At 44.9% G+C, this 22,931-nt stretch overlaps 1 protein-coding gene across 2 annotated transcripts in view; it reads left to right on the plus strand.

Annotated features, from left to right (window-relative positions):
* Positions 1–22,931, plus strand: part of adamts10 (ADAM metallopeptidase with thrombospondin type 1 motif, 10) — a 55,843-nt gene that overhangs the window by 27,461 nt on the left and 5,451 nt on the right. For both annotated transcript variants that reach the window (XM_087830665.1, XM_087830666.1), the window contains 14 exons: positions 333–479; positions 655–796; positions 3,519–3,626; positions 5,387–5,532; positions 6,422–6,485; positions 6,646–6,748; positions 10,011–10,144; positions 15,860–15,983; positions 18,574–18,654; positions 18,728–18,891; positions 18,983–19,109; positions 21,240–21,369; positions 21,597–21,801; positions 22,482–22,658. In XM_087830665.1, coding sequence (XP_087686791.1) covers positions 333–479; positions 655–796; positions 3,519–3,626; positions 5,387–5,532; positions 6,422–6,485; positions 6,646–6,748; positions 10,011–10,144; positions 15,860–15,983; positions 18,574–18,654; positions 18,728–18,891; positions 18,983–19,109; positions 21,240–21,369; positions 21,597–21,801; positions 22,482–22,658 — 1,852 coding nt within the window. The remainder of the gene's footprint in view (positions 1–332; positions 480–654; positions 797–3,518; positions 3,627–5,386; positions 5,533–6,421; positions 6,486–6,645; positions 6,749–10,010; positions 10,145–15,859; positions 15,984–18,573; positions 18,655–18,727; positions 18,892–18,982; positions 19,110–21,239; positions 21,370–21,596; positions 21,802–22,481; positions 22,659–22,931) is intronic.

Genomic DNA, 22,931 nt, shown 5'->3' on the forward strand with positions numbered 1-22,931 from the left:
TAAGCCCCTTTAAAGCCGTACAGATGTGCCTTTATGAGGTGTAAATCAGCCCCAGACTTGATGTCCAATAGAACAACAACACCAGGGTACCAGGTTCTCCTTGAGACCACTGTCCTAAGATGATACTAATGAAACATCTGGTGGGATTTTTTTGATAGATGGAAGGTGGACGTGTCTGACAGCTGTGGACCGTAACCTTTCATATGTCTGTTCTTTAGATCCCTCTCGGTTATCAGCAGTGATCTTTTTTCCACTGTCCCCGTCGCTGCTGCAGGGATTATTTCCGTCCACATGGCCTCAAAGTGTTGTCACTGTATCATCATGGGCTTTAGGTTTGGGATGAACCATGACGGCATGGGGAACGCCTGCGGGCCCCGCAGCCAGGAGACTGCCAAGCTGATGGCTGACCACATCACCATGAAGACAAATCCGTTCATCTGGTCCGCCTGCAGCCGGGATTACATCACCAGCTTCCTGGAGTGAGTCAGATTATCTGCAGCGGCGTAAATAATTTGTAAATGTGAGGGTTGAGGAAGGAACGGTCTCACGAAGACCGGTGTAGAATGTCTGATGGTCAGAGAAACATCCGAGTCGCAGACGGAGCAGGAAAACTTACCGCGTGGTTTTTCTTTGTCTCCTCGTTCGCACCTGTAGCTCAGGTATGGGCTCCTGCCTGAACAACGTCCCGCCAAAGCAGGAGTTCGTGTACCCCACCACAGCGCCAGGTCAGGCCTACGATGCAGACGAACAGTGCCGCTTTCAGTACGGCGTCAGGTCTCGACAGTGCAAATATGCGGTGGGTATATTTTCTTATCTTTCGCTCAACTTTTACAGAATTTGTCAATATTCATATTTTTTTCTTACAGTATATTTTCTGAAAAGATCCACGGACAAACTTTTAAGTGATGTCGTTTTTATTGTTTCTGCCACTGGAGAGAAAAACGATTTCATGTTCGTGTGTTGAAAAACTTTATATCACCTCCAATTTGTTATGGGTCATGAGTACCGAGGTTGGCTTTGACCTTCATTGTTAGCGCCCAAGGCCAAAGTTGACCTTGAAAAAAAAAATGATGTGAAAGGACACACAGAGAGCTGTACAACCCGCTTTTTTTTCAATAAGACGCCCTGTGACATCACAATGATGCCATAAACAACTCACACTGCACGACTACACCTGAAACGTTTTTCCAGCTTGGAGATTTCAGCCTTTCTGCTCCAACCATATGAGTAAACATAATTAAATACACCATTATGGTATGTAACATGCTAAGGTCAAAGGTCAGTGTCAAACAAATTAGGTCTTTACAATGACTCAGGAAGATGAGTATACTACACTAGACACTACACCAAGCTGGAGAGGTTATATCTCTTGGCTGGCCTGGGAACATCTCGGACTCTCGGATAAGCTGGAGGAGGAGGAGCTTCTCTGCTCAGGGTGCTGTCCCCGCGACCCTGGATAAGCGGCATGGACAGATTTTCAAGTTTTAGAATTGCCCTTCGGGGGTAGTCGAGTTGGTACTCGATGTAAAGTTCAACATAACGACCGAAAAATTTTTCAACTCTGCAAAAGTGGCGTAAACAGGCATCCATATAACTGCACTTTCATGCTGTGTTAGTGATAGTATTTAACCTGTCTTAAGTATCCCTGCTGTTATAGACAATTATGAATGCAGCAGAAGACCCATCGAGAGGCAGAAATGAGCAGTTTGTTGCAGTGCATTGGTTCATCAATAAAACACACGCAGCACACTTTTTGTTTTTAGGCCCTTTTAAGTTTCCGCCCTTGAGGTGATTGCAGTGCCTCGAACACCTTGGTTGACACAGTTATATGTGTGCAGAGTTTAAAGCTGGAGAGGATCCAACATGTGGCGCAGGAAGCATAGGATACAAACAAAGGAAGCTTTAATAGCTGAATAATAATCCAAGAAACACAAAAGTCCCAGTGGGATCAAAAGTCCACAAACAAAACCAATAAAATCCACAAAGAAACTTAAATCTCAATGGAAATAAACAGGTTTTGCATAATTAAGATTAAGGAACTGACCTCCAGCCCATTGTTCCTTCAGTGGGCTGGTTTCAGTCATTATGCAAATGTGCTGTTTATAAGATTGAAACCTGCAGTCAGCTGAGACTGAAGACGAAACGTTTCTCCCACAAAACGCTACGTCCAGATGAACAGAATCAACTTTTGGAGAAATAAACAGGTTAGCACCTGTGGTGAACACCAGCCTGTATGCAGGAAAACTACAGGTGAAAACAATCAGGTGAATTAGGGGAGACGGACAGGAAGCAGAACTGAAGACAAATAAAACAGGACAATCCCAAAGACAGGTATGAACACTAGCACTTAGCAGGGGAACGCAGAGGGGCCGGAGCGTAAACAAATACACGGGAAACCATTATTAATACAGTCAGCTATAATAAACCAAGACAAACTAAAACCAGTGCATCGTATGAACCAGCGGTCACCAACCTTTTTTGCGCCACGGACCGGTTTATGCCCGACAATATTTTCATGGACCGGCCTTTAAGGTGTCGCGATAAATACAACAAAATAAAACCAGTACCAGTACCGAAAAAAAGAAGATTTATTCATAACATAAGTGAAAAGACCCAGGAAAACCGAGTAAACGATAAAAACGATAACAAAATAACGCTGAAAACCGATAAAAACCCTGAAAACCATATATTTCACACCTGAGCCTCAACTCTCGCGGCCCGGTACCAAACGACTCACGGACCGGTACCGGTCCGAGGCCCGAGGGTTGGGGACCGCTGGTATAAACAAACAGCGTCAAACCGAGACCCAGAGTCAACGAGTGCAGGAAAGCACAACGGGAACTCTCAAAATCCAACAAACACAAAAACCAGAACCTTAAACAGCAGAATAACAAGACCGAGAGACGAGTATCCAGAATCTGAGAACAAAAACCAGTGACCATCTGTAGAGCAAAACATCTCCACATCCCACATGTGGTGCCCACCATAACACTCACACACACTTTCTCCCTCTGCCAGCCTTTACAGTCAGCTAATCCTTGTGGACTGGTGTTGTTTAAAAAACGAGCCTCACTTTCTTTCACCGTGCGTCCAATCGCAGGCGCCTTTCAGCTGTTATTATCTCACTGCTCACTCCCTCCTTACAAATCTGTGATGTGAAACGTCGTACCTTCACTTAATAGCATCCACTTTATGTTGCATCCACTTTATTGCACAGTCAAGTTTTACGGGTTCAGAGTGAGCGGACATCTGGAACAGCAAACTGCTTTATAGACTCATTATTATTGATACTACGCGTCAGAGCACGTGTACACAGTAAAACACCACCGCCAGGTGTTGGAGGCACTGCTACAGAGGGAGAAGAGAGGAAGGTGAACAAGACACACATCTGCTCTCACGTCTGGGTTTTGATCATACGCAAAGAGGTTGTCTCGCTTTATGCTTTGTTTTCTTTTATCGCATGTCTCGCCGTCTCAAATGTTTTTTTTCTTTTTACTCTCTTTCATTCACACACACAGGAGGTCTGCAGTGAACTTTGGTGCATGAGTAAGAGCAACCGTTGTATCACAACCAGCATTCCCGCTGCAGAGGGAACCATCTGTCAGACCAACACCATAGAGAAAGGGGTAATAATGCGCTTTTGTTTTAATTAGGGCGTAAAGCAGTAAAGCAAAAGTCCAAATATGGCTGCAAGTGAGAGCCGAGTGTTCACGTGAATAAAGATGCAGCATGTCATCAGGCTGTTAATTTGTTTTAATGAAAGGAAAATATCTGTGCGATTACAAATTTAAAAAAAAGGGAAAAATATCATCTCAGTAAACATTAGGGGTGCAACGATACTCTTATCGATATTGAACCGTTTGATACAGTGCTTTCGGTTCCGTAAGCATATGTATCGAACAATACAAAACTTTTAATTTATTTTATCAACTTTTCTTCTGACGATGCTGTCTGTGTTGAGAGCTCAGTGGATCTGTGTTCGACTACTCCGCCTAGGCTGCACTGTCGAGTGCAGATCCACTGAGCGCAACACAAGCTAGCAAGACAGAAGCTAAGCTCGTTGCAACATGGCAAATTGAACCTCCCCCACCCTCGTTCAGATCTGGCCTTTGGAACTATTTTGGTCTTCATGTGACGTGTGACCCTGAAGGTAAGCGCGTCATGGACAAAAGTAAAACAGTATGTCGGATGTGCCAGCAATGCTCAATTACATGGGTGTGTTAGCGCAGTTAGCTCGTTAACGCACAGGATGATCCACGGTAGCTCGTTAACGGAGATTTGCCGTGTTGTGGCGTTAACGTCATTTCAGATTAACGCTGACAGCACTAGTGGGAACACAATGAATATGACTGCACATTTACTCTGACATCATCCTAGTGCAAAGACAAGTGGAAGCAGACAAAAACAACAAGCACGCATGCTACAAACTTTACCCGAGTCATTTAGACAGCCGTTAGCACATGATTCTCCTTATGGGGACCTGATATGTTTAATATGCTGCTGAGAATATAGCCCAGAAGAAGCGTATAGTATAGCTTTTATTTTGGAAAGAGACATTCCTCTGTAATAAACTCTCTTTTCCAAAGATGAGTGATTTCTTGATCAGATAGATTTATTATTTTATCCCTTTGTTGTTTCAGCAACATTAAATTTAAAAACTGTACGTTTGAGTTAAAATATATATTTATAATTTTAATAAATGACAAATTAAAAAAGCATGAACATATTTTTCTATCGAAAAAATATTGAACTGTGACACCAAAGTATCGAACTGAACCGTGAATTTTGTGTATGTTGCACCCCTAGTAAACATGCGTTGGTAGGTTTGTGAGTCACGTGTGTTTCTTTTGTTTTCTCTTTGAGATTAGAACATATATGCTGAGGCCTGATGTTGCTGTACATATCCTGTCCGCTTCAGAATGAATTTTAAAATGTTATTGTTGCCTTACAAAGCCCTGAATGGACAGGCTCCCGGGTATTTCTCTGACCTCTTGCAGCCTTATACCCCCTTAGATCTCTTAGATCAAGTGATCTTTTGCTTTTACCAAGGTCGAGGCTCATAGAGGCGATCGAGCGTTTGCAGTCGTAGCGCCTAAGCTGTGGAATAATTTACCCCCACACATCAGACAGGCTCCTGCTGTCAATCTTTTTAAATCTTATCTTAAAACACATTTTTATTTACTGGCTTTTAATACAGCATGAGAGTTATTTGTTCATTCATATTTGGTGTTTGCTATCAATACTCTAAGTTATTTTATTAGGTATGTTGTATTCTTGTACAGCACTTTGGTCAACGCTCCTGTTGTACTTAAATGTGCTATATAAATAAATCAAATATAACTATATATGATAATTGCTGTACTTACACGTATCTGCAACTGTGCAGTGGTGCTACAAGAGGGTGTGCGTAGCGTACGGGACTCGCCCACAGGGTGTGGATGGAGGCTGGGGTCTGTGGTCTCCCTGGGAGGAGTGCAGCAGGACATGTGGAGGTGGCGTCTCCTCTTCTGTCAGACACTGCGACAGCCCCAGGTACGGATTTAGCTCACCTGACCTTAGCCAACATGTCCTGCATGTTTTTATTATTTACTAAAGCAGCTCAGTGTGATTCAGAAGATGAACCATATTTATCTTACTTACTTACTCCGGGTGGCGTCTTGGTTCATCCTCAGTAATAAGCCTTGTAGCTTCTCATTGGCTGCCCCTCATAAAAGGAAAGCTTGCATAGCAGGTGGGCGGAGCTTCTGTGGTTGCAGTTAAATGACCATATGAGATGGTAAGTATTCATATATTATAAGAGCTGTTGTTTCAGTCCAGAGGATCTCCAGATTATATGGACATTAGATGGACACAGCCAGCAAACCCATGTATGCAAATGGAAGCCTGGTAATTGATGCTTGAATTGCAATAGGATCTTTTCATTATATGTTTTTAGTTTTCCAAACTGGTATTTATTCAGTACTGGTTACATTAAATCCAAAGCCATAGGGCAGAAGTAAATGAGCCATTAAATGCTGCTTCTTCAAACTCAAACACGCTGAAAACATCAGTCCTGTCATTTAATCCAAGACGTTCTTGCAGGCAGCAGCGGAGTGGGGATGATCACAACATGACCTTTTGAAGCGCAGATGCCAGATGAACTGATTAAACTGAAAATGGATTGACCCGAATCTGAGCCCGACACTCTCCTGTGTCGTTTTAAGCGTCATTTTGCATCTTTGTTTTGGCTTCGTTCTCTTTGAATTTGTTTACGGTTTAACACCAAGTCATGTGAAAATGGCAGACGGCAGCTCTGTTTGTGAAAAAACAATAACGCAGTTTTTAAAAAGAAAGCGTGACGGTGAATTTAAACACAAAGGCTGGAAATGCTAAAAGTCAGTGCTGTGTGTGATGGACGTCGGATCTCTTTGTCTCACTGCAGGCCAACTATTGGTGGGAAATATTGCCTAGGAGAGAGAAAACGCTTCAGGTCCTGCAATATAGATGTGAGTATTACGGCTCTTCATCATCATTATTGCTCTCATCAACTAGTCAAACCACTATAATCAAGAAGAGGAATATGGTTGGAATGAATGTGTTTTATGTGGTCGCTGCATAGCCCTCTGCTTGCACGTATAAAACTGCGTGCACACGTGTATGTTACAGGACTGCCCCGCAGGCTCTCGGGACTTCCGAGAGATTCAGTGTTCCAACTTCGATAGCATCCCCTTTCGGGGAAAGTTTTACACCTGGAAGCCTTACAGAGGAGGTGAGTGAGTAGTGCTCGTCTCTCTTGGGTTTGTGTGCGTGCACGAGTTTAATGTGAACTAGCAGACGTTTCACAGACCATCAGGTGTGACCAGACCAGGTTAGTCAGTGGTGGTTTGCAGGTAAAATAATGAACATATCCACTAATCAGAAGGTTAGCAGATATCTCTGGGCAAGACACTAACCCCACGTTTTCTCTGATGGATCCATCAGAGTGTGAATGTTAGACAGAAAGCACCTATGCAGAAAAGGCATAGAAAAAAGTGCTTGAATGAATGAGGCTGTATAAAGCAATTAGACTAGTGCTCAGGTAGCAGTAGTACATAAGAACCAGTCCATTTTCCATTAACTGAGTCTCTCGAGCTCGCTCGTATCAGGGGTGTTGAACTCCAGACCTCGAGGGCCGGTGTCCTCCAGGGTTTAGATGTGTCCTTGATCCAACACAGCTGATTTAAATGGATAAATGACCTCCTCAACATGTCTTGAAGTTCTCCAGAGGCCTGGTAATGAACTCAAGTTTTCTCTTTTTTGAAATGGAACTGAAGGCAAAGGAAGGAGGGTGGGAAAAAGAAAAGGCTTCAGGGACAAGAGGGGAGGAGTGGGGGCAGAATGAGACAAGTTAGTTAAGGAAACTATGGTTGGTTTATGGTTCATGGTTCTGCTGGAGGTTTCTTCCTGTTAAAAGGGAGTTTTTCCTTCCCACTGTCGCCAAAGTGCTGCTCATAGGGGGTCATATGATTGTTGGGTTTTTCTCTGTATCTACGAAGCGCCTTGAGGCGACTTTTGTTGTGATTTGGCGCTATATAAATAAAATTGAATTGAATTGAATCATGTGATTCAGGTGTGCTGACCCAGGGTGAGATCTAAACCCTGCAGGACACCGAGGCCTGGAGTTGGACACCCCTGATCTATTAGTTCTTAATCTCTGTCTCTCTTCCACAGCTTGTCTGTTGTCCTGTTTTCCTTCCCTCACCCCCAACCAGTCCCTCCCTAACCTGGTTCTGCCAGAGGTTTCTTCCTTTTAGCACAGAGTTCTTCCTTCCCACTGTCGCCGAGTGCTTGCTCAAAGGGGGGGCGGCATCTGACTGTTGGGTTTTCTCTGTGTTATTGTGTCTACTTCACAAAGCACGTCGAGGCCAGAGCCATTGTGATTTGGTGCTATAGAAATAAAATAAAAATGCATTCAACATAGATTAAAGTAAAATCCAAGGTTACGGTCGCATCATAATTCAGTTACTTCTTTACTCCACTACTTACCTAAAATATCAGTCCAGTCACATGTTTACACAATGCTCTCCTGTGTTGAACAGCAAGAACACAGTGATTACTGGATAAGCTGAATCATATGGGTTACGTGCAATATCTGCTGAGTGATTATAAGCTCGTTAAAATCATGTTTACCTTTAAAAAGTTTTCCATGAGATGTCAGTCCTGCTCTCCTTGTTTCATTGCTTAAACAGTTGGACCGCGGTTTGTGTCTTGAGCGCGTAGAATCGTGATGTTAGGATAGAATAAAAGGGCAGTACAGGTGAGATGAAGGTGAGAAGGACGCGAGCCAAGAGAGGAGACGAGGGTAAAGACTGTCGCGTGCACGCATGTGTGGAGAGAGAGCAAAACGTGAGTCGAAGCTTCTGCTGCTGCAGACTCGCCCCTGTCTGGCCTGCAGATGCTGGCTGCAGAGAGCCATGCATCCCACAATGCCTTGCAGGAATTCCTCGCTCCTGATGAGCACTAGACGCTGAACCTGGACGTGAAAGATAAATAGTTTCAGCGACATAACTGCCTTTAATCTGGCCCTCCAGTAACATAATGGGTTACAGAGACGGTCAGCCATCCGATTCCAACTCCAGGCAACAAGTGCTCCTTTCATCAAGTCAGCTGATTTTACAATGGAAATCCCTTGCAGCTGTTAAAATAGGAGCGTTGCCATCGTCTCTGCCCTGCGCCGAGGCCAGATCACTCCTCCGTCCTCAAATGCTCATTTTAGCCTTTTCCTTACAACGTCACGCTCGGTGGCGACTGCTTCACTTTCCCTTATCTTTCTCTGTCATTGCCCCCCCCGTAGACGACTCCCTTCCTCTTGCTTTATTCAGCTCGCCATAATGCAAGCCGTCTCCGAGTTCTGTTTCCGACACGGAGAACAGAGGCAGCCTTTCTCTCTCGGCGCAGACAGCCAAGGACAGTTCGTTAAAAAGCCTCTCGCCATATAAGCATTTTGTCGAGCTGCTCTCCGTTACTGTTCTCGCTCCAACAGCCTTCACATTCCACTTTCACACTCCATACACCAAAACCCTGCAGGTTATAACACACACACACCCTGCTGCTGCAGTGATTGCTGTGATTGCCCTGCCAAAGCGAGGCACCATGGGAATTGTAGTTTTCCGCGGTCGGACCGCTTTATTGTCTGCGAGCTCTGCCAGCACAAACTCTCTCTCGCTCTCTCTCTGCGGCCCGGCGCTGTACCTGCTTTAGCGCTGCCAGCACAAACAAACGCACGCCAAGCTGATGTCGACAGTCACTCAAATAGTGGAGCAGCTGGCAAAGTGCACAGATTAATGAATGATACAGTATATGCCACCTGGCAGGAGAAGACCTTTAGCAATGCTGTGTGTGCGTGTGCATGCACGACATACTTGGATTTAAGTATGTTGGTATGTTTGCATAATAAATATTACACACACATGTACACATTTGTGTTTATCGCTCTGTTTTGCCCCCAAAATTCATTTTACAGCATCAATACTTTAAGAAACGTCCCATATAACGCGTTACTTCAGCTGATTGGCTTTTCCATGTAATTGCTGTGGATGCTAATGTCGATTCCCAACAGAAATCTCGCTCAGATTCGTTAAGAGGTCCCTCAGCAGGAAGCATGTAGATGCGTGTGTGTTTATATGCATTCATTGAGCTAGTTTTGTGTCTGTATGTGCCACAAAAGCAGAGATGTAATTAGATTCAGCTGCTTGTACTTTGGTTATACTCTTTTCTCTCTCAGTCTGCCTGTTCTGTCTGCAGCCCTGTCAGGATACGATGCTTTTACCCTCATTTCCATATTATCCCACATTCACACTGGTTAGAGTTGTGTCAGAGTGGCTAAATCACAGGAGCATTTGTACTATCAGTAGGTAAGATGGGAGAAAAAGCCCACAGGAGGCCTATTTAGCTCCTGTTATTCTGCAGTCAGAATCACCAGTTTGGGGGATTTATTTGAAAATGTCCTCCAATATCATCTCACTAATAAACTGATCTGTTTGGATGTCCAGGCGGGGTGAAGCCCTGCTCTCTCAACTGCCTCGCAGAAGGATACAACTTCTACACCGAGCGCTCTCCGGCTGTGGTGGATGGCACACCGTGCCGAGACGACTCTCTGGACGTGTGTGTAAACGGAGAGTGTAAGGTGAGTCGCACGTGTTTGCCTTCAGCCAAAATATCGGCCATTAGAAGTGAGGAGACGGCTCAAAATGACTCAACATAAAATTGTTTTCATCTAAGATAATGTTGTTTATAGTCACTTTCAAGGGTCTGGACGGCCGCCATTAAGTAGTATACACACTAAAAGCTGCAAGTCATCACAGTCAGCTGCTCAGCAGCCTTCCTCTTACTAATGCTCTCGTAATCTAAACCACTTAAAAACATTATTAGGATTATTATCCTTTTTGAATTTTGATTGCTGTGTCATTTTGTGCATTTTGTGCACTGAACGCTCCTCAGCCCCTTTAAATCCCTCGTTAGGGGTTCAGACGTGTCACCATGTAACATTTTTACACAAAGCTCTTCTATCGGCTTCTTTGGCATGCAAACCCCCCGACGTTCTTACAGTAATCCTCGTAACGCTCGGTCGCACAAGCATCGAGACGAGTCGGCAACTGCCTGGCAACCACTGGTTGTTAAGGAGAAATGTAAGCATACAGCGGTCCCTCATTTATCGCAGGTGTTACGTTCTTAAAATAACGATAGCTGAAATCCGCGAAGTAGCCAACTTAATTTTTTTACAATTATTATAATAATAATAATAATAATAATACATTTTATTTAAAAATAGCGCCTTTCAAAGCACCCAAGGACACTGTACAACAGATAAAAACACAAAAACTGAAAATATACACAATAATAAAAATAACAGATAAAAGTTAAGAACATGCAGAGGTTTAAACATAGGCAATTTTAAACAGATGAGTTTTGAGGGTGGACTTAAAAAGAGGGAATGAAGTAATGTTTCTGAGGTCAGGGGGTAAGGAATTCCAAAGTCGAGGGGCGGAGCAACTAAAAGCCCCGCCCCCCATTGTAATCAGACGAGCGGAAGGAACAGAGAGAGAAGATGAAGATCTGAGGCACCGGGATGGGAAGTTCATCTGTACTAAATCGGAGAGGTCTGGTGGAGAGAGAGAATGAAGAGCCTTAAGTGTATAAAGGATTATTTTAAAATGGATGCGAAATTTAACCGGGAGCCAGTGAAGCTGCTTCAGGATTGGGGAGATGTGGTGGGTGGAGGAAGTCCTAGTAATAATACGGGCAGCAGAATTCTGGACACGTTGGAGCTTGTTGATGGATTTTTGTGTAAGGCCAAATAATAGTGAGTTACAGTAATCAAGTCGAGAGATAACAAGATTATGGACGAGAATGGCAGTGGCATGAGGAGTGAGGAAAGGGCGGAGGCGATTGATGTTACGGAGTTGAAAATATTCTATTTGTTTTAAGGCTGTCAAACCCCTCACTACACACTTTATACACTTTTCTCAGACAGGCACGAACATTTTCACACTTTATCTCGTGTTTAAACTCTCAAAGTTCAAACCTTTGTAGAAAAATAAGTCCAGAATTATAGAATGAAGGCAAAGATCAAACCCTGTTTTCAGGTCCAGGGCATCGAACAGAGCAGCTGCCAGAGAATTCAATGAATCAATGACAGAAGTAGAGGAAGCAAGATGAATGAGTTGAGTAATGTTTGACTTATCTGACTGTTTTGTTTCGCTTAATGCGCCTTATAATCCGGAAAATACGGTAACTTCTACCTTCCTTTAGCATCTTCCTCTGCCTTTGGGTGCAACTGCAGCTGCGTTTGACGGTGCAAAACGTTTCGTCTGCATCGTTGTGTTTGTTGGGGAAAAAACCTACAAACGTACAGTGCAGCACTTCAGAGTCACGCTGCTAACAATCGAAGATTTATGTAAATTTGACAAGCTGAATGCATTCTGACACAGCACGGAGGAGATTGATTGACAACGGTCTGCAGCCAATCAGGACACAGAACACAATGCGCTGTTAAAAATAAAGCATGCAAAATTGCACAAAAAAAATCTGTGAAAGGTGAACCGCGTGATAGCGAGGGACCGCTGTATGTCGCTCATTGGTTTTTGCTTTGATGGTCGCACGTCGGTCGCCTTTAGTTTGCATAGACGGCACCGACTCATCTGCAAACGCACGCCAACGATTCAGTAAGTAGTTGTAGGTGAGTGCGAAGCAAGCCGTAAACGGTGGAACATGTTTGCTTCGTGGTAAACAGACAAACAGTCTTTGTTCCTGGTTTACGTTTCACCAAGCTTCACGCTATCAGCAACTACGGCAATCTGAGAGCAACCAAAGCGATCGCAAGGAGGTTTTTTGAACCACAGGAACCAATCAAACTGCTCAGCAACGAATAGTAACCATGTGGTTTAACATTAATGTTTGTCAACCTAATGGAGCCTCTAAATAACATGCTTAACCTGTCAGTGAGCATAAAGCTCATTGATGAAAACAAAGTAACAAACTGCTGTGGGTTTTGTCTGTAGAAGAATGTAGACAAAAGAAACCCGGGTGGTAACATAGTGCAGCTTACATGGATCCCACTGAGTCCCAGTGGGTTTATTTTGGATGCACTTCCACTGTGGCGAGGGCAGAGAGGAGAAAAATCTGCTCAGGATATCCAGCTTGTTGTTTAATAGTTGTAGCTCAGTTCTGTGCCAAAAGATTTTATTTTTCAGCTTCCCCTCCGCTGCCACTTACCCCCCAGTAAGCTGCTTTAATAAAAGTGCTGCAGACTGGTTTCACTGGAGCTGAGGAAGTTCCATCCAAAAAGACGACTTTGTTTATCAACACCCCCTCCTCCTCCTCCTTCCCTCTGTAGTCTGCTCTGTTCTGCTCTGTAGGAACTCAGTGACCCTCCAGCTCAGCTGTTAGTCTGTCTGCGCTGCAGGCTGGCTTTCATTCACTCCGCTCTTATTATCTCTCGCTTTTCCTTTTTTCCCTCTACACCTCTCGACTCCTTTCTCTCTCTGTCCCAACTTTCCACCCCATCCTTTCCTTTGTTCGTGCAGTTTCTTTGTCTGCAGTCCGCCTCTTATATGTTTATTGCACACATAAAACTTTAGCTAAACTGCACAGACATCTCTTTCTCATCTTCTGTGACTTCAAGCTGCTTTTGGATGCAAAGTCGCCGTCTAACAATCAGAGAGAGGAGAAACAGAAAGAACGATGGACGTGTGGGAGGTGGGAAAGGGCAGGGGAACAGATGTTGAGGACAACGTGTTGTTGCAAACATCTACTGGGGTCTATTTCTTTGTCCCCTTTGGTGCAAATATAGAGTGTAGAAAACATTAGTAACACCGCTCAGGTAAATGCAGGTGCGACCTGTGCGCTCACGCTGATCTGCCCCGGTTAAGAACCGAAGAGGATTCTGTGGATCGGATGATTTTTGAAGATTTCATTTTGGCACAGTTGCGACTTGACATTCCTAAGATAAAATCTACATGAAGTTTCAATTATTTTAGATTGTCTTGCAGTGGGTTTGGTAATTTTCATGACTGAGTTTCTTTCACAACATGTCAAACTAAAGTCTAGGGCCAGATTTAAGTTAGCGTGACGCTTCGATTGCAAAAGTGCGTCGATAGGAGTGGAAACTTCTGCGGGTGATCTGCTAACAATGCGCTAACCTATAAACAAAGATGCAGCAGGTTTGTTTCGGTAAAATCAACACAATCTACCGAGAACAGTGCAAATTAGCCGCTCAAAAACAAACAGCCCCAGTGAGAGTAATCAACAAACCCAAATCATTCGGTGGAGGCACGGGTTTGAGGCATGTGCTTTCTCCCAGGAAGCAGCAGGGCGGCTCAGCCCAACGAGGGGCAGCTGAGGGAGAATCAGTACGTCTTTATACAAGAACTCTTCTGTTGGGGAATCTCTGTGGGGTCTCGAAGATTGAAAAAGGAATTGTCTGGATAAATCGAACAGCTTAGTTGGAGTGCAGCGTTCATCCAGGGGAGTTACTACAAACTACTTCACCTTGTAAACATGCAGCCTGTGTGTAGCAACGTAGGAAGAGAAAGCAAAATGTGATGCATCCACTTAATAAAGTTGCTGTGGTACATGCAGCATTTTGATGGATGTTTCAGTGTGTATCAGATACATAACTGAGAAGTTAAAGAAGAAAAAATAAAGCAAAAAGTGTATTGAAAGCAAACAAACCAAAGAGACAAAGGAGTTTGCAAAGAAAAGCATCTGGACTTCTTTAAGTTGCTTGAAGACGTTTCACCTCTCATCCGAGAAGCTTCTTCAGTTCTAAGGTCAAATGGTGGAGAGTCCCAGATTTAAACCCAGTGGGAGTTTCCCCCCAAAGAGGGACAAAAGGACCCCCTGATGATCCTCTAATCGCCTGAGCCAAGGTGTGAAACTGGGTGTGGGTCCCAATCACCCGGGGTTTCGGATGAGCTCATTGTGAAACCTGGCCCCACCTTATCATGCGATTTCCTGAGGTCAGATGGCCCAGGATGTGAGTGGGCGTTAAGGCGTCTGGGGACACCTTGGCTCAGGCGATTAGAGGATCATCAGGGGGTCCTTTTGTCCCTCTGTGGGGGGAAACTCCCACTGGGTTTAAATCTGGGACTCTCCACCATTTGACCTTAGAACTGAAGAAGCTTCTCGGCTGAGAGGTGAAACGTCTTCAAGCAACTTAAAGAAGTCCAGACGCTTTTCTTTGCAAGCTCCTTTGACTACAATGATCTGGATGACTGAGAACCTTCACAGACAATAAACCAAAGAGTTTACAGCGTACACCAGTTACTGCAAATTAACTTAAATACAGTAATGATGTGAAACCTTCGTAAATCTGATTTATTAGTATTATTATTATATAATTATTGATCTCTGGCTCTCTTCCACAGCATGTCTTTATCCTGTCTTCCTTCTGTCGCAGCAGATGGCCCCGCCCCTCCATGAGCCTGGTTCTGCTGGAGGTTTCTTCCTGTTAAAAGGGAGTTTTTCCTTCCCACTGTCGCCAACGTGCTTGCTCATAGGGCTTCATATGATCATTGAGTTTTCTCTGTATGTACAATATAAAGCACCTTGAGGCAGCTGTTGTTGTGATTTGATGCTGTATAAATAAAATTGAATTGAATTCAAAGAAAAACATCAAATTCAAACCTTTGAGGAACTCGTTCCTGGTTTGTTGTGACATGGGTGCCAATAACTAATCCACTGAGTCATTGTTTCAGCTCAGAAATAACAGTTTCTGGATCAATGTTTATATTTGTTGTATTTAGTGAGATTGATCGAATGGACACAGAGATGGTATGTGTTTCATTTTCTGCTGTTTGAGGACGGGGAAACCCGATCTGGGCAACACGTGTTGGGATCTCTAAGATTATAAGCTTTTATAGCTCACCCCTCCTCACGAAGCCACCGGATGAATCAGCATTTTGACTCATTTAATTCTGAACTGCGATCCAATCGCTGTTAAAGTAATAATAAACTTAAGCCTAATTATCCTGCTGTACAATAAGCAGCTGCCACAGGAATATATGAGAATAAGAGCTGTTGCTATTCGTTTTCTGCACTTTTGTTTAGGTTTGCTTCGCTGCGAAACAGTTTGAGTAAAACCACCTGTAACGCTCATCATGAAATTTATTTATGTCGACAGCTATGAGTTTAGCAACCTAAGAGCTTTATGTCTGCACAGGATCAGAAAAACACATCTGGAGTTACCATCTGATATTTCTGTGTTTTGAAAAAGTGGCCTGGAAGACATTAGGAGGTAATCCCTCAGGCCGGCCTCTGACACCTCTCCACTTACTGCCTGTGCCCCTTCACCCGTGACCCCGAGTGACCCTGCGGCTCACTAGTTTCTCCCTTCCCGCAGCACGTCGGTTGCGACCGTGTCCTCGGCTCAGACGTACGCGAGGACCGCTGCCGGATCTGCGGTGGCGACGGGAGCAGCTGCACGTCTGTGGAGGGAGTCTTCAACGACTCGCTGCCAGAAGGAGGTAGAGGACTAAAAATAATCACCGGTCAATGTGTAAAATGCTGCTGTGTTGTCGATAAAGATTCACTTATTTGACTTTATTTGGGGGCGGGGACTTTCAATATTTGAACGGGGTCCACTTTTCCAAGATTTGGACTAAGTTGAGGTATTTGCCACGAGAAATTATGCAATGTAATTCATCTGTTGACCCAGAAATGTGCACATTTGGACGCTCTGGATTCTGAGTGCTCCTTGGAAAGCTGCCTTGCGGTGTGAGTTAGGATATCCCAGACTTTCAAAATATATAATTTAATTGTCTGTTCTCATGCAAACTCTGCTCACAGCAGCGCGCTGCGAGCGTTATTTATACGATAAAGGTAACTAAACTCTGCATCACGTCCACACGCAATCTTTTATTTCAGCACCTGTTGTAGTCGGCGTTTGTCTGATAAATGCTTAGAGATTAATGATGTGTTTACACGTAGCAGGTGAGAGTTGATGCACTCCAGACTTTAGGTTGGCCATACAGATCGTAACAGTCACTTATCATTAGCACCTGGGGGAAAAAGGCAATTCCTGTTTTACAAAGTCTATAAATTCCTGGATATTCTTTTAACTTTTTATACGAATGCCACAGGAGTCTATGCGTCCGTCCATCAGCGTGGGCTCCAAGTGAGTTTTTAGAAAGATATGCCTGGATGTCATCTGCATAGCTTCATAACAAAATGTTGACTCAATGGGTTTAACCTGTCAGGTGTCGCAGCATTAAGACAGAGCATAGGCCAGCTGCCAAATAAAAGTCGTTGGACGTTGTTTTGGTGTGAAAAAGGAAACCAAACGTCACATCTGCATCGAATACCACCCCAGGAACGTAAGGACGCACAGAAAAACACTTAAGGAACGTGCAGATATAATCGTATGTTGCATACACCATACACTACATACATGTTGGTGCATTTATCCACTGGCCACCCAGGGACACGTGGCGGACAGATTTAGGTCAGGTCCAGCCAGCGTGGCTTGAGGTCCTGCTGCCGACGGAGCTATTTCGGGTTACTTTCTCCCCACAACACCAACTCCAGAGTCTCTCACCCAACTGTCAACGCCTCTCACCCCCTCACAGGGTTCCTGAAAGGGGACACACCCTGAGCAGGCAGCTGAACCACAGCGGCCAGGCCGGCCTGTCAACCCCAAGCCGAGGGATCCACTAACCTCAAAATATCTCACTTTATTGTTTCCTTTAAAAAAAAATAAAATCCATTAGTAAGGCTGAAGTGGTGTTTCCTGCAGCTGGAGCCAACGTTTGATTTGTGTCTTTCCACGGTCGACCACCCACTCCAATCTGTGCAATAGCAGCGCAGCTACAGAATCGAGCACTGTTAGTGGTAGTTGCACACCATATTTCAAAACCACGAGTGCTGCTGTAACATTTTCTTGGAAGGTTTTCAGAACCAGCTGCAGCAGTCTGCAGATGTGCCCAAACCAGTTAAGGAGGCACTGGTGAGCACAGCCGGCGCTGAAGTTCATCCCACAGGTGTTTGATGGGGTTTACACACCTTTGGGGCCACATGGACAAACGTGGCTACAGATTTTTTGGCACTATACATTTTTATCAGTACAACCAGCAGATGTAGCTCACTTGGATTTTAAATGTAAACTCACAAACTTGATCACAGTATGTTCTCATCTCCAGCCAAACTCAAACTGCAGGCACGGGACGGCCTATTCTGGTCAGCGGCAGATTTATGAGTAGCAGAATCATTCAGTCGTGTCCACAGCGAGATTTTGATCTCATTAAACTTCTAAAGCCTCCAGGCTGTGCTTCTCTTTTCCTCTCTGTTTCGGTGATTTCAGGGCTCCCTGTGGAGTTTTTGACCTCCAGTAGAGCTGCAGAGCACGATGTGGGACCTAAATCTATGACTTCCTGTCAGACCGTTTCACTGTACCGATGAGTAGGATTCCTTTGAATCAGACTGCTGGTGAAAAAAGGCACATTTGTAGACATTTCAAGTCTCCGGCCAGTCTACCTGCCTCACTGCCGGCCTGGTTGTGATAGGCAGTGAGAAGCTTCGGGGACCGGGTGCTGCACAGATCATTTGCTCTCTGTTTACCACACAGCTACTCTTTGTCTGAGACTAAATGCTTCTCACTCTTTTCAAGTAAGCATCTCCTCCTACAGACCCGGAGCTGGGTCACTCTCAGGTCACGGGCTATACTTTATTTCTTCTTTTGTTCATTCCTTCTTCCTCTATGAGCTGAAGTTATTTCCAGGGCTGCATCGGCCGGACTGCTGGCCTCACGGCAGAACAGATCTGAGGAAAGCAGTGGGAGAGCGGTTGGAGGTGAGACGAGCATAAAAGGGGACAAGAGACCAAAACAGATGGAAGGAAAAAGGAGGCTCTTGGCATAGTTCTCGCTCTCGAGCAAAGAGCTGTGCGGAGCGGCCGAGGAGCGCTGCCCAGGAATGCAGCTGGAATCTATAGCCTCTGCTTAGCCCATTGGCGTCCCACGAAGCTAAACACTACTTATGCATCGCTCCCGTGATCCTTGGAGAATAAAGCTCATTCGCTCAGTTTTCAGCTTTTGACTTTGTGTGGCTTTATCCGTCTCAGGTTATGAAGAGGTGGTCAGAATTCCCAAAGGGTCCGTGTTCATCCACATACAGGAGCTCAACATCTCCCTCAACTACCTTGGTAAGACGATGCCCTCTTAGATTTGTAGTTAAAAACAAGTCGTTGCACATAATAATCTTTTATTTCACCCCAGCACTGAAGAGTAAAGGCGATCAGTACTTCATCAATGGGAAGCTGAACATTGACACGCCACGCAGGTTCAATATCGCCGGCACCACGTTCCACTACAGGCGGCCCGCCGATGGGCCGGAAACTCTCGAATCTCTGGGGCCGACAAACATCACCCTGTTCGTCATGGTGAGAACAAGAGCAGAGACGCCTCCGAGCAGGCCTTCTGAAAATGAGGCGATACTAAGTGAGTCAGCTTGAATTTTCCTTTTTCCTATAGGTGCTGGTGAGGGAAGAAAACCCAGGGATACACTATCGTTTCAACCCGCCCCTCAGCAGGGATCCTCTGAACGGCTTTGCCTGGCACTACACCTCGTGGTCTCGCTGCTCAGCTCTCTGCGCTGGAGGTAAACGACACAAACGGGCGCCGGCGGCTCGATTCCCCGGCTGCACTTGGTTGTAGCTAAAATAATGTGCTGCTAACGTTAGATAAACTTGTTCCAACACCACGTAAACACCAAGCTGCTTTTGAATGTATGAAATCACAAATACACTGGCCTTCAAGGACACAAGTTTCACTCATGCAACGTGTTCTTAACCTCAGACCGGCTCCCGTGTTTTCAGTTTTTACGCTAAGCTAAGTAGCTGCTCGGTGCACGGCCGTCTCCTGTTTTTCCAACAGACTCGAGAGAGTAATCTGAATTTCCTCATCGAACAAATATGAAAGAATTTCACAAAGAATGTTTTGGTCGGGAGCTTTGACCCGATGCACGCTTGTGTTTCTCTCTAAACATGTACACACACACAAGCCCGCGGCATCAATCTTAGTAGGTGTGCGCTGACCCGGAGAAGACACTCGAGTTTTCTCGGAGTCGAAGCCAGAGGTGTTGGAGCACATCTCCATCAGCTTCAGCAGTATCACACGTAGCCAACTTTTATTTTTCCTCCCCGGCGTTTGTGAGTTAATGACCCGTTTCGCTTTACGTGATAAAAACTTGTTTTCCCTCTGGATGAGTTGGCGTGGAGGCTGCGAATATAGAAGGAAAACATTCAGACAGCTGCTTTTGTTTGTTGCGTTCTCTTTGTGGAAGCTTCACCTGGAAGTCTAAGGAGGCAAACATCACCTGGATGACTGAGAACCCACACACACATGTTATAAAGTAGACTTCCCTGGCTTTCACAGCTTAAACGAGCATTTAAGACACGACTGTGTACAATATGACGCTTGATCGGACAATGTTTACTCGCTTCATGCCCAGCCGCTCGCAGCAGGTAGCTGCTCTTCTCGAGCCCGGCTCTGCTGAAGGTTACTTCCTGTTAAAGGGGTTTTTCCTTCCCACTGTCGCCAAGTACCTGCTCAGAGGGGCTCATTTGATCGTTGCTGGTCTTTACCTTACAATATAAAGCGCCTTGAGACGACTGTTATTGGGATTTGTCACCATATCAATTAGGGCTGCCACAAACAATTATTTTGATAGTCGACTAGTCACCGATTATTTTTGCAATTAGTCGACTAATCAGATCATCATCCATTGGACGTAAAACGTACAGCTTATTGCACCAGCAGCATCTGCTCTTATATAACTATCATTAGCTTACAGCTTTAAGTGTTTAAGGTATGTGCTAACTAAAAATAAAGACAAGATGATAGTTTATTAAATTTTAATGAAATTTGCAGATTGTTTCGTTGAAGTTTAATAAACTCCTTGCTGTCTAAAATATAACAGGACACCGGAGTAAATTCTCGAGCATCTCACACTTCTGATAATCAGCTGTCTGCTTGACGTTTATTCAGCTGTGTAAAAACTATAACTTTAATCTCAGCCAAACCGATTTACTCAGGAACAAATAAAATACAAAAAAAAGCCAAACAATAACATTTTTAAGTTATCTAAGTGACTTATATATCATGTTTAACCTGAGTAGCGAAAGACGGCGGTGGGTTTGAAAACGATTAGCCGGGAGTCCGGTGTCCTCACGGCTCTAGTTAGCCTAGCCCCCGGCTAGCTATCGAGCTAGTGGGTAACAGACGTCTCCGAAAACGTCGGAGCGCTTTTGAAAATATGTGGTGTCTTGATAAACTGAGCAGATATGTGAGGTTTACACAGCTACATTCTCGCCTGAAAATATGTTAAACGTTTATTTTGTGACCCAGAAAGAATAATAAGAGTAATATTAAAACTAACTAGCTGCCGCCATTGTTGGAAACTGAGCTGGGCTGCGCTATGAATTCTGGGACACAGCTTCTTCTTCTTCGGGGTTTAACGGCAGCTGGCATCCTTGTACATGCAGTGCTGCCACCTTCTGTTTCAGTCCGTTATTACACTCTCAAATCCTACTACTTATTCCTGCGTCTTTTGTGATCTTACAAAGCTTCAAACGACGCGTCGACTATTAAATCAGTCGTCGACGATTTTGATAGTCGACGTAATCGTGACTAGTCGACTAATCGTGGCAGCCCTAATATCAATAGAGTTGAGTTAAATGATTATGGTTGATGCCTTGAACGTGTTAATAAGAGACGCTTTTGCCTGCAGGTGTGCAGATCCAGCAGGTGGTGTGTAAGAAGCAGGCGGATCAGTCGGCCGTCTACAACCACTTCTGTGACAAGAAGAGCAAACCCAAAGAGAAGAGACGATCCTGCAACACTGAGCCGTGCTCCCCAACGTGAGTGGACCCACATGAGATGCAGATTTCTGGATTTCCACTGAAACGTCTGTTATCACTGTGCACTCTATATCTGTCTAAAACTGCAGGTTCCAGTTTAGGTTCCTGTTACTCTTTCTATTTGGGCTGTTTTGTGTTTATTAGCTTGGCACTTTTGCACCTATTACCTGTGTTTGCTTTTTTATGCTATCATCTCCCTGCTTTTATTGCATCCACACATCTTCTAGCTGGTGGACAGGAGAGTGGTCAGAGTGCAGCCGCAGCTGCAACGGCGGCCTGCGGACTCGGGAGGTGTTGTGCAAAAGGAGGATCTCCACAACGGAGGAGAAGATCCTGGACGACTCAGCCTGCACCCCCCCTCGCCCTTCATTCACCGAGCCCTGCAACAACCACAGCTGCCCCCCTGAATGGCTGGCCCTGGACTGGTCGGAGGTAGGCCGGCCATCTGAGCGTTTCCCGTCGTGAGAGCACTTTTTAGGCAGCTCGTGTCTGATTTTGAAGCAATGCCCGAGTTTGAGAAATTCCTCTCGGATGAAGCAGTCGTTTCTTTTCCAGTTGAACCCAAGAAACCCAAACGTCTGCCAGCACAGAAAGTAAGAGTACCTTAGCCTTGAAATACACAACAGGGGCACGGAGCTCTGAACATGCAGCGTCACTCACCAATGCATGCTGTTAAAACCATCACAGGGGAATGTGACAGCTAGTTTGAGGAAGTTTCAGGCTGTCGGAGAGCCGTGACTCTCTTATGCGACACGTCTTGTTGGTTGTTGCTTAACTACAACAGTATAAAAAGTCCTTCTTGTTCACTGCTTTGTTCCTGGAACGAAACTTTGTTCTCACAGTTCTGGATGAATTGAAACTGAATTAAATAGTGTCAGAAATCAGTCCGGGTTCAACTTTTCTCTGACGTCTTATGTAACGTAGCCGTGGCAGGAATCATGCCCAGCTGTTTTACAGGAACTCGCTAGTTTCTCAGCTTTGTTTCCTGTACAGCTGCTGCCCTCTGCTGAGAGAGTTGTGGTTTTACAAGCTGCAGCCTGCTGCACCTTCGCCCGGCTTCCTCTCTTTACCTTCCTGCCTGACGTTTTCTCTCTTTCCTTTTCTCTCTGCAGTGCACCCCCAGCTGTGGCCCTGGCTACAGGCACCGCGTGGTTTTGTGTAAGAGTGGGGAGAGTGGCGACACGCTGCCAGAGTCCAAGTGTCCAAAACATGGCCGGCCCACCTCCAGGGTCCGCTGTAATCTGCAGCGCTGCCCTCCCCCTCAGTGGGTGACGGGTCCCTGGGGAGAGGTAAAAACAGACTCGGAAACATATTCGCCTCTTCCTGATTTCTTCGTTTTTTTTGCTTATTTGTCACACTCACATGTTTCAGACAGACAAACGAATTTTAATATTAGACAAAGACAACCAAAGTTTTTAAATTATGATTTTGTCGTTAGGGGAAAAATGTGAGCGAGCCCTTAAACCTGGCTGTGAAACTCTCGGCAGCAAGAACTGCAAAATCAGGCGTTTGCGATATCTGACTTTCACATCGCTGTGGAGGAATTTTTGCCCATTCCTCTT

This window comes from Neolamprologus brichardi, chromosome 17, assembly GCF_056152115.1.
Source record: "Neolamprologus brichardi isolate AB-2024 chromosome 17, ASM5615211v1, whole genome shotgun sequence".
NCBI lineage: Eukaryota > Metazoa > Chordata > Actinopteri > Cichliformes > Cichlidae > Neolamprologus > Neolamprologus brichardi.